Raw genomic sequence first — 16,364 nt, forward strand, 5'->3', positions numbered from 1 at the left:
TTATACGTAAATCCGGCACTGGAGCAAAGGATCAAGTTAATTGGATCAAATGTCTGCCTCCATTTCCCTAAGAGCCACAGCCCTCCTCCCACAGTGTTACACACAGCCCCTCTCCTGCATCAGCTCCTTACAAGGCTCCCAGAGGCAGGGAAGGCTACCAGTGGCTACTAGCCATGATGGCTCTGCTGTGCCCCCATGGTCGGAGACAGCATTCTTCTGAATGGCAGTTGCTGGAAACTGCTGGAGGGGGGAGGTCCTGCTTGTAGGTCTCACTGATTAATCCAGAATGCGGCAGCTAGACTGGTGACTGGGAGTGGCCGCCGGGACCACATAATACTGGTCCTGAGAGATCTGAATTGGCTCCCGGTATGTTTCCGAGCAAAATTCAAGGTGTTGGTGCTGACCTTGAAAGCCCTAAATGGCTTCGGTCCTGTAGACCTGAAGGAGCGTTTCCACCCCCATCGTTCTGCCCGGACACTGAGGTCCAGCGCCGAGGGCCTTCTGGCGGTTCCCTCATTGCGAGAAGTGAGGTTACAGGGAACCAGACAGAGGGCCTTCTCGGTAGTGGCGCCTGCCCTGTGAAAGGCCCTCCCTTCAGATGTGAAGGAAATAAGCAGCTATCTTGTCTTTAAAAGACATCTGAAGGCAGCCCTGTTTAGGGAAGTTTTTATTATTTAATGCTGTATTGGTTTTAACACTCGACTGGAAGCCACCCAGAGTGGCTGGGGAAACTCAGCCAGATGGGCGGGGTATAAATAATAAATTATGATGATGATGATGATGATGATGGTGATGATGATTTGACTGGCCCCTGTGAGACCCGGAGGCTGGACTCTTTGGTCCTTTGGCCCAATCCAGCAGGCTCTTCTTGTGTTCTAAGTGGGCGGGGCAGTTGGAAGTCCTCCTTCCGTGGTATTGGACGGTGGAACAAACAGTCTTGGAAGGAGGCGGGCTCTCCTTGGCTAGAGTCTTTTAAACAAAGGTGGTGTGGCCACCTATCAGGGTGCAGAACCAGCAGATCCCTGCGCTCCCAAGGGGCTGGATTGCGCTTCAGTAACTCAAGCCCCAGATACTGTCATGGCCTTCCTTCACACATTTATCACAGCTATACAACACGCAGCATGGCTACGGAAACAACCGAATGACAAATTGCTTTCGTCAGTACTAAAACAAGTTTAAGGAATTTAATAGGCATTTTTAATTTAACACACCCCAGCATGTCACTGCAGACAAGTAATTATCCAAATGGTTGTGTTCCTACTGCCTGGGATGCTGCTGGCCTGAAGCCACCTCTCTTTAGAACCTCTAAGAATTCTCAGTATTTGAAAGAAGCATCACTTAATTAAGTCACAATACTGAGCATCCTGCAAGAGCGATTTTCTTCTTTGTGTATAAATCTTCCCTTGGCAGGCTGGTTTGAAAGAACATGGTGAACAATGTTCAAATGCCTCCTGTGAAATATGCTGCTATTTGAAATTCCTAGTGAATTTTCGGCTTTAAGGGAGAATATATCCTAATATTTGTAAATAAAACGCATTTTTTTAAAAATGTTACCACTCACCCCCAGCAATAATAGGGTAGGTTTTTTCAGGGAAGGTGAATGAAACGGTCCAAATTCATAAGCATGTGTGTGTTTGTTTAATTTTCATTCAGCTGTATTGCTTTTCTTCATTTCTTTATTCTTGTATGTTATTGAAGTATATGTTCTTGTTTAAATAAATAAAAATTAAATAAAAATTAAAAAGCAATGTCAGCAGCTGCTGTTGAAGCTCCAAAGGAACCCCTGGCTGTCAGTTAATTTGTATGTTGAGTACTTTTAAAATAATCATATTCTTCCTCTGTTGAGCTCAGGACAGCATGCAGGATCCTCACTCCCACCCTGCTTTTATCCTCAAATCACACCTTAAAGGTAGATCTGGTTGAGAACATATGAGTGGCTCAGAAGCAGCCCGTGAGCTTTGAGCTGAACCTGGCCATACCCCAAAAATATTTAATTAAAAAATAAAATACCACAATATTTAAAGACCACCGCCATGATTTATTTTAACTTCTTTGCAAAAAACAATTCATTTTTTAAACACACACACACACGTTCTCCTCTGCTTCAGAGACAATCCTACCAATTCATTAATCTTCATTAATTCTTACATCTTACAGGGAACCGTAAGTCTTCTGACTTGGGAAAAATCATGCACCAGCTTCTTGTATGGGTAAGCCGTTCATTATAAGCAATGAAAACTGAATTGAAAACAAGCCCCTCCTACCTTAACAAGGAAAAAAGACACTCCGTACGTCCTCAGAGACCGAGCCAACTTCACGTATTTCACTTTAGCTTCGATTTCTGTCATCTCCCCGCAGTTTTTGTGTTCCTGCAAAGAGCCGCCAATTGATTTTTGTTATCATAAAAAAACTATGAGGAAAAATAAGTCACATGCACTTTTTGTTGTTGTTAAGCCATGATGGCCTCTTAGCCTTCGTCCAAAGGTTTTGAAACAGAAAGGAGTCAAAACAACGATCACCCATGGGAATGCCCAACCTCTTGTCATTTTGATTTATTCATTCGCAATCTGTAGCCTTCTCTGTCCCCCAAGAGATCAGGGCTGGCTGGGGTTTTATACAAAATGGAAAAAACAATTCCACCTGCCCGGCTTCCAACAGCAAACTGAATGGCCCAGCCCAAGTCATTTTGTAGCCAGAGGCAGAACAGCACATTTCCCTACCATCATACTGAAGGCTGGCTGCTCTTTTGGCACCTGAAGCAGAAAACCCCACAAAACACCTCCTCCTGGGAGTAAAAATGCAAACACCGTAAGTCAAATGTCAATTTAATTTCACGACACTCAAAGCCAGCTGCCTGAGGCACTTGCCTCATTCTGCCTTATGGCAGGGCTAGTCCAGAAGAGGAACAAGAAAAACTATAAAACACATTCCAATTTATTAGATGTAGTCTTACTGCTTCCACCACGATGGCAAACCAGCCATTCCTACAATTTAGCTCCACTGAAGGCTGGACCAAACCTTCCCTGCCCCTCTAGGGGGAATCTCTTCCTATCCCAATCCCCAGCGTGCCCTCAGTCAAACTCACAATCCCCATTCCACCTTTACCTCTAAGCCTCCCCACTTCTGCACAATTTAAACTCACCTGACCGAACTCCACACTTGCGTCTCTCTGTTCCAAGTGTCGGTTTTGCTCCACCCACATCGCTGGAAGCTCTTCTGCCTGCCAGCCCACAATTCCTATACCGCCCTTAGACCCCTTTCCTTCTTCTACCAATGTCAGAGAGAAAGACCCGGCAAAAATATTTGCTGTTTTTATTCTAACAGAGATGAAACAATTGGGGGGGGGGGGGAGCCCAGCTGCTTCCACTGAATTGCCCTTTTCTTTCCAAAAGCACAGCCATAATCTGTGAAAGTGTGTGTGTGTGTGTGTGTGTGTGTGTGTGTGTGTCAGCCTTCATTACTCTCTGGGATTCCCGTGACATTCCAGTGCTGAGATATTAGCATGTGCAATGACATTTTCTCACGCTAGCAGGATCGCGCTCATTTTCTGCTGTCGGCTCTTTCCAAAACGGGCTGCAATAAATTAAACTGACACTGGGCATCTTCCTGGATGCCACTAACCAAAGGTGGATGATGTCTGTGCCGATTGAAAAGCAGAAAAAGGATACAGGAACATTAGGAAGCTGGCTTACACTGAGTCGGACTGTTGGGTCCATCTAGCTCAAGTATCGGCTACACTGACTGGCAGCATCTCTCCTGGGCACCTTTTCCCCCTTTCTGCTCTGGGTCTCTCAGGAATGTATGTCTAGCTTTGCAGAAAACCTCTTTTATTAGGGTAATGTTACAGCAGTTAAGCTCCAGAGCTCCATGGGCTCTGGGCTTTCCCAAAGGGTCTATAGTAGTCAAGCCACTTGGGTTGCTGCCATTCCTTTTTGGACAGTTCTAACTCCCGTTTCTCCATCCAGGGTCATTCCCAGTGAAGCTTCACAGAAAGAAGTTCTAAGATCTAAGCCCCCTTTGGAACTCAAATGTCCTTTGACACTGGCAAATTAGGGCTTTGCTAGCCAGATCTGCCCCACCACCACCTATTACAAAAGTTTACTATTTGAATGAGCGCCTTTTGAGCCCTACCACCTGAACGTCCTCAATGAGCCCACAGACCTCATTAGGAGAGAAGACACGGGGCATGTAGGGTTCAGCGAGTGGGCAATGACTGAGGAGGCTATGTGGACAAAAGGACCACAAAAGCCCTTACATAACCATCTTCCCCCCTTCAAACGCTCTGCTTTTTGCATTCCATATTACGACTGAGAACTGCTAAAACATGCTCATTTCTTGAAGAACACACTATAAAAAGCAAGGAAATCTTCCAACCACACACAAAATCTGAATTAGGAGAGCAAGTTTGCCAAAGGGGGAAAAGCCGTCTGCTTCTTTTACACTTGAGTTGGTGCTAGTTTATTGCCAAAGAGAACACACAGGGTTATGAAAGCAAAAGAGAAATACCACATATCTATATAAAGCATTCTTAATCACCTGAAATATCCTCTTTTCAGCTCCTCTTTGCTTGATGTATTCTTTCGGAAGGAATTCTTTTAGGCTGGAAAAAACAAAGAGCCACAGTTTAATGAAGAGACAACCGCCTCTGCCTCATTTTCAAGCGAAGTGGACGTCAACCATTTGTTAATATGGCTTCTAGACTCCTTGGCAGCCTCCCTCTTTCCTGATTGGCTCCTCCTCCCCTCCCCTTCAAAGGCAGCCATTCAGGGGAATCCACCTCAGAAACCTAACTGAGTTGGGGAGGAGAGCAAGCAGCCAATAGGGAGCTCACCCACCGAGCTCCTCGGTGGGCACCTGACACCTCTCAAAGTCGCCACCACCAAGTCAGCCATGTGCAAGGAGCCCACAGGAAGGATTCAGATCCATTCTGTTCCAGTGTCATGAGGCACTGAAAACCCACCTGCCCATTGGAGTTTCAGCAGATTCTGTTCTCTCATGGCCTCAATATCATTATTATTTAATTGCGTAGGTGGCCCCCTCCCCCTTGAGGTTCCTGGGGGAAGCTGAAGTACAGCAATTAGAAAACGTCAAAGAACCTGAACGAGTATTGTTATTTTGAGATCCATGTAACATACTTCATTTTTCCCAATGCAACTTTTATTTTTTGTATTGTTTTCATACCATTTTAAAAACAATTTTATTCACTTGTTTAGTCATTAAAAGTCTCCTCCTCCAGTATGGAGCACAGGGCACCTTCACATAATAAATCACCAAAACAACTGTCTAAAGAAAAACTGTTACACTACATTACATTACAATACAGTAGAGCAGCAGTGTAGATACCTAAAGGGACCACACCCCAAAGAAATTATGAACCAAATGCCTGCATAAACAAAATGTTTTCAATTGGCATGTAAATGTATCCACTGTGGAGGCATATAGAATATCCTCTGGGAGGACATCCATAAGTGGGGTGTCACTACCAAGAAGGCCCTGTCTTGTGCTATTATGTGCCTAGCTTCTGCTAAGAATGGATTCCCAAGCAAGGCATCTCATGCTGATCATAACAAGGAGGTCAGCTGGCAACGGGGAAGGTGCTCTCTCAGGTACTTTTCCTGTTTATGGGCTGTTGCATTAGAAACTTCACAATTAAGACCAAAACAGGACAGCAAATTTACTTGATGGATGTACGTATTTTGGCATGATTGCTAGGATTTCCATCAACATTTGACCAGAATTCTTAAACTGCTGAATTTCAGTGGCAGGTCTTCACTAAAGCATGACAGTGCTTGAGGTCAAACATGCAAAGTACATCTTCCTTCCACTTATAAGCCTGCACAAGTCCCGTGAAAATGAAGCAGAGCTGTGAGACAGGACGGTGTCATGGCCCTGCCTTGAACTCAAGAATCAGATGTGGCAGAGTTGGCCAAGTCTGGGGCTGCTCCATCACCAGTTATGGAACTGGGTAGGGCTTCTGATGCTGGTGGTTCACACCCAACAGTGCCTGAGGCCAGTGGTTTGGACTTCATGGAGGCTGAGGCTGGCAACCCAGAGCCTGCAGAGTCTGAGACAGGATCTTTGCAAATGCTGTCTTTTGAACTCAACTCACTGGAGTCACATGCCTCCCATATCTGCCCATCAGTGCAGAGGTCATATAAAGGAGCTCATCTTCAGGCTTGTGGTCAGTCATGTAAGATCCAGTCTTCAGACCAAGTGGGTGGAGCTTGGAAAAATGGACTGGAGGAAGGAGACTCAACAGGCTTCAGTTAACCTCCAGGCTTTGTTACTCAGTTGGAGCTATCCGTGGTGCTGCATCCAGAAACCTGCCTTGACCGTGTGTGTACCTGACGTGCATGAGTGAGAACACACTGTTTCCTGGTGGAATGTGCCCTTGGCCTCAGTTCCACCATCTGAACTACAGCTTAGCCATAGGACCTCTGTGATAATGAATGGGTCTCTGAGAACGTGGATAATTCATTCTCCACCCCTCTATTATTAGAATTCCAAGTCAGACCGTGTTTTCTATCACAGGTTTTAAGCACTAGAAACACTGAGGACCTCCTCATGTATCACATGATAGATTTCAACTCCAGGCTTGGAATAGCAGTATTGATGAAGAACAAAATTCAGCCAGAACTCTGGTACTGATGAAATTTGGCAGCAAGTCAATGGCAGGCTGGTTCAAGACACTTCAGTGCTCAAGGCAAAATTAGATTCTCTTTGCAGGCTTAATAATAATTACTGAAAGGGTGGAAGATGATGGGCTCCACGCTGCAGCTTTCTTAAGAGTTTTTGCCTTTAATTAACTATTCATTTAATATTTCAAATATTTATAATCCACCATTCAAAGACAGTGAATTTCTATGATGGCTATTTCACAGAGGGAACCTGGCAGACTGCTACAGGGAGGGCACTCTGCAGTTTTGGGGCCACCACTTAAAAGGACCTATCTCTTGTACCCGGCCCATATTTTTTCATGCAACAATGGGATGAAGAGGAGGACCCATGATGCCAATTTAAAAGAAGAGATATGGGAGAAGATGTTTATTACAGTAACGCCTATGACCAAGTTATTTTAATAACACCAGTACTTTAAAATGACTCAACAATGTCAGGACCAAAAGGTAATCAGGATCTGTGTTTTTTTTTAATAAATATTTATTAAGGTTTTCACAATATTACAAAATGAAAAAGAAAAAAAAAGAAAAAATACAAAATAAAAATAGTTAAAAACAATTCAATCTTTCCATCACTTATCTTTCATTTGCTTGTTTCCCGGACCTCCTCATACCTCCCTCTTTTGTATTCCAGTTCAATTTATTAGTTCAGCAATTCCTTTCCCTCCTTATTTTATCCTGATCTTTAATCTTAATATATTATAGCATTAAATTTTTACCTGTTAAAAATCCATTTTTTCATATTATTTTATACCATTACAGCTAGACACCACTTAACTTCAATCCAACATCATTCTAACATTCATTAATTTTGCAGTATTTCTGTAAATAGTCTTTAAATTTCTTCCAATCTTCTTCCACCGACTCTTCTCCCTGGTCTTGGATTCTGCCAGTCATTTCCGCCAGTTCCATGTAGTCCATCACCTTCATCTGCCATTCTTCCAGAGTGGGTAGGTCTTGTGTCTTCCAATACTTTGCAATAAGTATTCTTACTGCTGTTGTGGCATACATAAAGAAAGTTCTATCCTTCTTTAACACCATTTGGCCGACTATGCCCAGGAGAAAGGCCTCTGGTTTCTTCAAGAAGGTATATTTAAATACCCTTTTCATTTCATTATAAATCATCTCCCAGAAAGCCTTAATCCTTGGGCACGTTCACCAAAGGTGAAAGAATGTACCTTCAGTTTCTTTACATTTCCAACATTTATTATCGGGCAAGTGATAGATTTTTGCAAGCTTGACTGGGGTCATGTACCACCTGTATATCATTTTCATAATATTCTCTCTTAAGGCATTGCATGCCGTAACTTCATACCTGTGGTCCATAACTGTTCCCAGTCAGCCATCATTATGTTATGTCCAACATCTTGTGCCCATTTAATCATAGCAGATTTCACCGTTTCATCCTGAGTATTCCATTTCAACAACAAGTTATACATCTTTGACAAAATCTTAGTTTTGGGTTCTAGCAGTTCTGTTTCCAATTTTGATTTTTCCACCTGGAAGCCAATTTTCTTGTCCAAATTATATGCCTCCATTATCTGATAATAATGAAGCCAGTCTCGCACTTTGTTTTTTAGTTTTTCAAAACTCTGCAATTTCAGTCTATCTCAAGGTAATCAGGATCTGAGGACAACCAGGAGGCAAAGTCAAAGAAGAAGCCAAAAGTCAGGTCTGAAGAGCAGAAATGCCAGACTAGAGAGAACTCAGATAGACCTTGTTGCACAAACAAGCTCAGAGAAAAAAAGGAGGAGCTTTCTCTTCCTTCCTGTCTACTAGCCCAGTCTGAGTGTGTGGAGTCCAGCCAGATCTAGAAGGTTTTTCCCCAAGAGGCTGCAGTTACGCTGCTCACCACAGGGGGAAGTGGTCAGCAGTTCCCAGCAAGCAACAACTCTGGGTGTGTCATTGCGCATGCATCCAATAGGTAGATACCGTCACCACTGGTTTCATAATTCATGTACCTGTATGAGGAAAACCTAAATAGTGCCCCTTTTCTATCAATTAACACAGGGTAAAATTCACCAATGTGGTTTAATCTGCAAGCCCCATTCATGTGAATGGCAGCTGCACAAAAGCATGGCAATATACAAAGTGTGAATATGTTGAAAGGTATCAATGTTTGGGACTTTGTTTACCAAAGAGGGGACAAGACTGAGGTGTACAAAATAACTCATGGCATTGGAGATGGTGGATGGAGAGAGGTTCTTCCTCCTCTCTCATAACATTAGACCTAATGCAGCCATCTAGCGAAGCTGAATGCTGGGAAATTCTAAACAGTCAAAAGCCAGACTATGGAATTCAGTCCCAAAAGATTCAGTGATGGCCACCATCTTGGATGTCTTCAAAATGGGGTTAGACAAATTCATGAAGAAGGACAAAGCTTTTAATGGCTACTAGCCATGACGGCTATGTTCTACCTCTGAATACCAGTCTCTGGAAATCACAAATGAGCTTGTGGTCTGCTTGACCTTTGGCTGGCCACTATGAGAACAGGATGCTGGACTAGTTGGGCCTTTGCTCAGATTCCACAGTCAGGCTCTTCTCAGGCTCTATGAGGGCAACAAATGGATGTTGGAAAGCAAATGTATGTATCTCACAGATACAATAATCAGGGAGCTGCAATTGGTCTATGTTGTGTGTACACTTGATTGGCAAACCAAGGGTGTGTGTGAAGCAGCCCTTGCTGTAGACATTCACTGCCCATAAATGACTGGTAAGAAAGCTGTGAAGGGGACCCTTCTTGACACAGTCCCTTGTTGCTTTGCCTTAACTCAAGGCTTCATTACTTACTGTTCATACCCGAAAGGGATGTATGAAAAACCCAGGGAGACCCCTTCATTAAGGTAAAATGGCTCAGCAGAAAAGCACAATGAACTGCCTTCTGTTCCTTTGGAAATGATGGTTAAGTATAACATCAGCCTTCAGAAGAGACTCCATCCAATTAAAAGGAAATCATTTGTACAGAGTGGGGAAAGGGCAGAGAGAACACCCCCGCCCCCAAGAAATCATCCATCAGCTCTTTTTAATTTGAACTCTGAGCAGAATGCTTATGCCACTGAAGGGAACCACTTCTCTTCAGAGAGATACAAAAATTCAATTATTATGCAATTACATTATTTAAATGTATTTAAATACAAAGGCAATCTATGTCATCATCTTTTGTTCCTTCCCGTGTTGAGAGAGTGTTTTAACATCTGTAGCAGCCATATGAATTATTCTGCTGTTCAAGCACAACAATCAAAATCAAAAAGGTGACACAGGGCAGCAACAGCCCACGACCACTGCTAGGTACCTGGAGTTCCACTATGAGTTAAGGCAGGCCTCAAATTTGCAAGATCACACACATGCATTTTGTTATTATATCACTACCCTGCGTATTGTTTGCTGAAGTACTCATATTTGCATGTTAGGGAAGACTCTGGGTGTGCAAAGGAGCATTCGCCAGCTACAGAAAGAAAGGGTACTTGCTGGTACAGTACCTTGGTTTTTCTTTTTCAGAAAAAAAGAACCCAACCCACAGATCATGCAAAAACACTGCTTTAGCCTTTGAATAGTTGCATTGGGGGAAAAGGCAGAGGCAAGTTGTTCTGGACAAATCTCCAGTCATAGCTCATGAAGGCTCCCTGCTTCATCAGAACAGACCCTTCGGTTTTTCCTTCTGTGCTGCCTGGCATTTCTTAAAGGAAACAACAGACAATACCACCACTGGCAGGGATTGCTGTGAATATTATTCTTGCTGCAGATGCTGGATTGAGAGCCACAGTGTTCCCCTTGGTGGGAAAGAAGATTTTCAGTCATTCCACTGAAGTATTTTCTACAGAAACAGCACACAACTGCACAGAAGCTTGACGGGTGAAATAACAGTAAAACTAAAGCAAGGAATTCCCAGCAAGAAGAGAAATTAGCACATGAAGGATCAAGGTTCTAGTCTATCCCTCTCTCCTTGCCATGCTAGTGTTCTGTTTAGAGCAGCCTTCACCAATCTTCTGCCCTCTGGATGTTGTTGGACTACAACTCCCATAATCCTTAATAAGCGTGGCTATATTCCTATCAAGCACAGCATCTTAGGTTTATGCTGGCTGGGGCTGATGGGAGCTGTAATCCAAAGCAGCTGGAGGGAACCAGGTACATAAATCAGTGCTCCTCAATCTTGGGTTCCTGGATGTACATAAGAAGGTCTTCCAAAGGATGATTCCCTGCCTCCAGTCTAAACTGATATGGTCCTCTCCACTACCACAGGTCTCTACCACCTCACTTTACTGGGTGCATAGGTCTAGACTGAGAGGGCACACTGTGAAGGAGCAGCAGCAACTGCTGGCCTTTGCTAAAATTCTCATTGAGAGCTTTATAACACCATTACCTGCTTTCTCAACAAGAAAGCCCAGATCTGTTTTTGTGGGAACTTCCCCTGGCTTCTCAGAACACAGCCTGAAAACCACTGGGCTGGAAGAGTTATCAAAGCAGCACACAACAGTTTAACCCAATGTCTAAAGATTGTTGGACCAACTTACTCTAAAAATCCAGGTTTGTGCTTGTGCTCAACATGAGGCCCAAACTGGATCTGCGCTTGGAAACCTCCAAATTCACACGCTTTCTCAAACGACACTGGATGGGAACCATTCAGAATATCATCACGAGCCTGGAAAGCAAGTGAAGAAAGAGACTGTGTTATGCATTTACTTCACCTGAAGAGGATGCTGACTCCTGGCCTCTGACACCTGGACGCCAAAGATCTGCCAGTCATAGCAAATGTGGTGGAGCTAGATATTGGCCTCAGTGGACAAACAGTCTGTCCTGGAATAAGGCGCCTTCTAATGGTTCTTGATTACTGGTAAGTTCTGCTACATAAACCCCACTGAAATAAACAGGGGCTGTGGAAAAGCACTGTGGCTTGGTATTGCATCATCTGATGATGTCACTTGATGGCTCACATCTGAATGCACCACTGAAAGACAGGTAGCAAGTTTAAAAAACAGCTTTTTAGTAGTTTCTGGGGAAACAGAAGATGTACACAGCTTTGTAAATACTGACATGGAGGTGAAGAGCATTAGCTGTTATTTGGAATCTTTTTGATTATTTGATTAATTATTTAATTTCTATACCATTTAATATATTGAAAATACATCTAAGTGGAGTACAAAAAACTGAAGCTACAAGAGACAATTTAAATAAAATATTACAAAAAATGTAAAAGTGTTGCATTAACACTAAATTTTATATCTACCTACCTACCTACCTACCTATCTATCATTTCTATCATCTTCAGGTACACGCTCCCTCTCAGCCTCTGGTTTCTCAGCCAGGGTCCAAACAAACTCTCATCTCACTCGCAAAAATCTCACAATGAGAAGAGTTCCTGGAAGCAGCGGACATCACCCTAGTCTCCCACGCTAGACTTGCTTTTTATGGACAGGCCCAAGGTTGATGGCACTTCCTCAGGCTGCCCACAGCTGTGTCCCATTCAGCTGCACTCTCCGCACCCAGTTCCAGGGGCAGCAGTTTTGCTGAGCTTCCCAGGGGGTCCAAAGCATGGGAAAATAGTACTATGCAGTACTATTAAATATGGACTCTAGCTTGACACACTCGCTTTCACTCTTCTCTTTGTGTACCCCACTGTAACATCTTAATACAGTGGTACCTCGGGTTAAGAACTTAATTTGTTCCGGAGGTCCGTTCTTAACCTGAAACTGTTCTTAACCTGAAGACCATTTTAGCTAATGGGGCCTCCTGCTGCTGCCGCGCCGCCGGAGCACAATTTCTGTTCTCATCCTGAAGCAAAGTTCTTAACCCAAGGTACTATTTCTGGGTTAGCGGAGTCTGTAACCTGAAGCGTATGTAACCTGAGGTACCACTGTAAAATATAATGAGGAAACAACAACAAAAACAATAGCTTTGTGGTTCAGGGGATGCAAGAGGATATGCGGGGTATGTGTGTGCGCGCGCGCATGAGGAAATACTATCTGTACTTGATTTGGGACAGCATGTTCACACATCCATGCAGTCATCAAGTCTTATTGTCTATAGCCAACAGACATTACAATATAAACATAAAGCGCCTATCTGCAAAACACAGAGGGCAAAAAAGTTGGTCCAATACGGCAGGGATAAACCCTCAGAATACAAATAGACAGGATTTAGAAAATTCCTTTAGTTTAACACTTCCCCCTAACATTTAGCATTAATAATGATTCAAAAAGGCCCCCTTATCTTATTTTGCAGCTAGCAGAAATAAAAGTACCTTATTAGCTGAAGAACTTATCTATACCAGCCAACAGTCAACTTATCTTAAAATTGTCTGATTTGCCTCCTAGGAAGGTCTGAAATGGAAGAATGAACTTAACCCTTCATGGATTACATAAAGGACAGAAAGATATAGTGCATCACACCTTCCATTTGCCCTGTTCTACAGAAACAAAGAACATTCCTTTACTGGCCTATTAGAAAATCCAGCCCCTTGGAATTCACACTTGTAAGTCACCCCTGGATGTTGCTGTGAACAAGTGATAAATGTGTATGTCTGAACTGTAGCTCAAAGGCTTCTTTCTGTTCTGAAGCTGGGATAGCTGGCAAGGAGAGTAGGGCTTGGCTTGATGCAGAGCTGGAGAGGGATTTCTTGATTCCAGCTCTAGCATACCTGAACATAAAGCAGATTTAGTTGAACAGGGTCTCTCGAGTCCACATTCTGGTCCGAGTAGAAGAATTTGCGTCTCAGCAGCAGCGTCTCGTTCTCGTCCACTCCTTGCTCCCGAAACGTTCGACTGTGATCTAACCAGTTTACTAAGCGGAGAAAGAAAGAAAGACTCGCAATATGCACAGTACTATCACTCAGTCTCTGCCAACCTGATCCCCTTTGGACTACAATTCCCATCAGCTGTGCTAGCAGGGGCTGATGGGAGTTGTAGTCCAAAACATCTGGAGGACATCAGGTGGGCACCTTTCTTTCTCCCTCTTCTTGCAAATGCAAGAGCTAGGCATTCCAACCAAAACACACACACACTGAGAAGTCAGTATTTCAGTAACATAGCCTTTCCCCACCAGGTGCCCCAGGTATAGCTTGCCTCCACCTCCCATCAGTCCCAACCAGCATGGCCAGCAACTGGAGAGGGTGTCTGGAGCTATAGTCCAGCAACATCTAGAGGGTACCCGCTTTCAAGAACATGAAATGAAATGGCAAAAGTCTTGTCTATAATTTGAAGTATATACCAACAATGGATATACAATTATGTAAACTTCTAAAAGAGTCCAAATGGTAGATACACATTCCGGATAACTCCTCAAAAGGAAGCCAACTTCATTTTCTGCATCCATCTGTCTCAAGACAATGCCTCTGGAGGTGAAGCCAAACCGCTGCATGAGCAGCACCAAAGTGATCTCTCTGGGGACAAGTCTAGTAGTGTCCACTGAGGTCCGGGGCTGCCTCTCAGCCTTGCTGATGGGGTCCAAAGGAAAGCAGAGCAATATGTTTGGCACCAGCTTGGCTGCAGGAGCTGCTGGAAGGAGATGTACAAGGGGCCAGCCAACAGTCTTAGGAACTCCACTCCAGATTTGTGTAGGGTTTACGCCTTGGCCTTTTATCCTCCCGAAGATAGCCCGCAAGGCAGCAGATGTTTAGGATCATAGTTTTCCTTCTCCTAGATGGGCTCCCTTCCTAGGTTGATGAGCCTCAGCTGCCCCTTATTTCCATCTACATCACATGAAGAAACTGCCTGCTTAACTGTTGGACCCACTATTGGTCTTGTCCACTTAATCTGCCACAGCCGGTCTTCGCATGCAGAAGAAGTCATTAACTCACTGAAGGTTTGAGACCGGTCAGTTGAAGCCACTTCTGGGGTGTGGCCACTGTCGCTACATATATAGTACAGAGGTACCTTGGTTCTCAAACAACTTGGAACCCAAACACTGCAAACCTGGAAGTGACTGTTCCAGTTTGTGAACCTTTTTCAGAAGCTGAACATGCTCCGTTTTGAGTGTTATGCTTCCGTTTTGAGTGTTAGGCTGAGGTATGTCTGTTTTTGCTATTTATTTTGCATTTTTGTGGCTTTTTTGTTTAGTTTTTGTGACTGTGTGGAACACAGTTCAGCTACTGATTGACTGATTGATTGAGTGCATGACTGCAGTACATTGTTTATTGCTTTCATTTTATGGCTCAATGGTCTCATTAGACAGTAAAAATCATGTTAAATTGCTGTTTTAGGGGTTGTTTTTAAAAGTCTGGAACGGATTAATCCATTTTGCATTACTTTCTATGAGAAAGCGTGCCTTGGTTTTGGAACACTTTGGTTTTGGAACGGACTTCCAGAACAGATTAAGTTTGAGAACCAAGGTACCACTGTATTTATCATTTGTATATACAATACCTGTATTCAAGGAGGCACTTGTACTGAGCCAATTTCACATTCTTACCTGTGGCTTTTTATTGTTTTAAACCCCATAGTATTTGACATGTGCCATTTTATTATTGATTTGTAAACCATTTTATGGTGAAAAACCATCTATAAATATTGGAAACAATAATAATGCCAGGCACTTAGTTAGAAGTATATAATCCTCACAACAACCTTGTAGGGTAGGACAAGGGCAATACAAAAACTAACTCCCAGCCCCAATCAAAACTGAATCTGTTTTAATCAAATACCCAAGCAAATTCTCTTTCTATAGCAAGTTAGCGGCAGCTTGTTGCCATGTGTCTTTGACTGCGCATTACAGATAAGCACACATGTATGCCTGTGTATTGGAACACACGTGTAATGAAATCTTTAGCTTGAAGTCACACTGTTCTATGAGGATATTACACTGGGCACTTTATACAGCGGTAGCCCTCCATATGGGGTTGAACTACATCTCTCATCATCCCTGATCACTGGATGGGGCTGATGGGTGTTGGAGTCCAACAACATATGTTGGAGCGGGGGGGGGGGGGATGTATCAGGATGACCAGCCTGCATGGAGGAATTGGCCCTCAGACGCCAGACTAGAGAGTAATATCAAAGAACGTGCATTTTTATTATGATGTAGAAATATTGTTTATTATGCAGATTGTTGCAGAATGAAAAAGAATTCATTAAAATAAGACAGTTTTCAAAATGAACCAGCAGCAGAATTACAGCTGGGGCAGTCTAAGGTGGAAAGAGCAGTGGCACACTGTGAGCTCTCAAATTTCGGTGGCGCCCTGCGAGATGCTAAAATTCAGTGCCCCTTTGGCTCTTGAGTTCCGTTCTACAGCGTTGCTGTGGCGACCCCTGCAGCACGGTGCTCAGTGCAGCTGAACCGGTCAAGTTACCCTAAAACCGCCCCTGGAAAGCGTCACCTACCAAATACAGAGAAAACACAGCACGCAAAGGAGGCAGCAGACAAACAAGCAGAGCCTGATTGGTAGACAAAGGGGGGATAATTATATAAGTGGCCCCCTCAAGGATCAGCATGCCTAAACTTAGAAACGAGAAGGCTAAAGGGGAAGGAAAAGCAACAGTATTTCCTCTCCCAGGCCTGATAGAAAAAAGCAGGGGCCCAATCCGGAGACCCTTCTTGGCACCAGGCTGACAAGACTTCCCAGGCCTGGTTGCGATGGGAGAGGTGGACTCTGAAGGTCCCTGAATGCCTGTAAGGCTGTGAAGTTTCTTTGAAGGGAGGGAATGCAGGCAACGGCGCCGTTGCAAAGGTGTCTAAGTGAACTGAGCTAGCCATGAG

General features: G+C 43.7%; 1 protein-coding gene across 6 annotated transcripts in view; it reads right to left on the reverse strand.

Annotated features, from left to right (window-relative positions):
• The window catches only part of TLN2 (talin 2), a 176,186-nt gene that overhangs the window by 79,887 nt on the left and 79,935 nt on the right, over positions 1-16,364 (reverse strand). For all 6 annotated transcript variants that reach the window (XM_080980649.1, XM_080980653.1, XM_080980648.1 and 3 more), the window contains exons 6-9: positions 13,312-13,454; positions 11,189-11,316; positions 4,537-4,600; positions 2,265-2,369 (exon numbers count right to left, since the gene is read on the reverse strand). In XM_080980649.1, the coding sequence (XP_080836775.1) occupies positions 2,265-2,369; positions 4,537-4,600; positions 11,189-11,316; positions 13,312-13,454 (440 nt within the window). The remainder of the gene's footprint in view (positions 1-2,264; positions 2,370-4,536; positions 4,601-11,188; positions 11,317-13,311; positions 13,455-16,364) is intronic.

The sequence above is a fragment of the Podarcis pityusensis genome (genome assembly GCF_964106645.2).
Source record: "Podarcis pityusensis genome assembly, chromosome: 14".
Lineage (NCBI taxonomy): Eukaryota > Metazoa > Chordata > Lepidosauria > Squamata > Lacertidae > Podarcis > Podarcis pityusensis.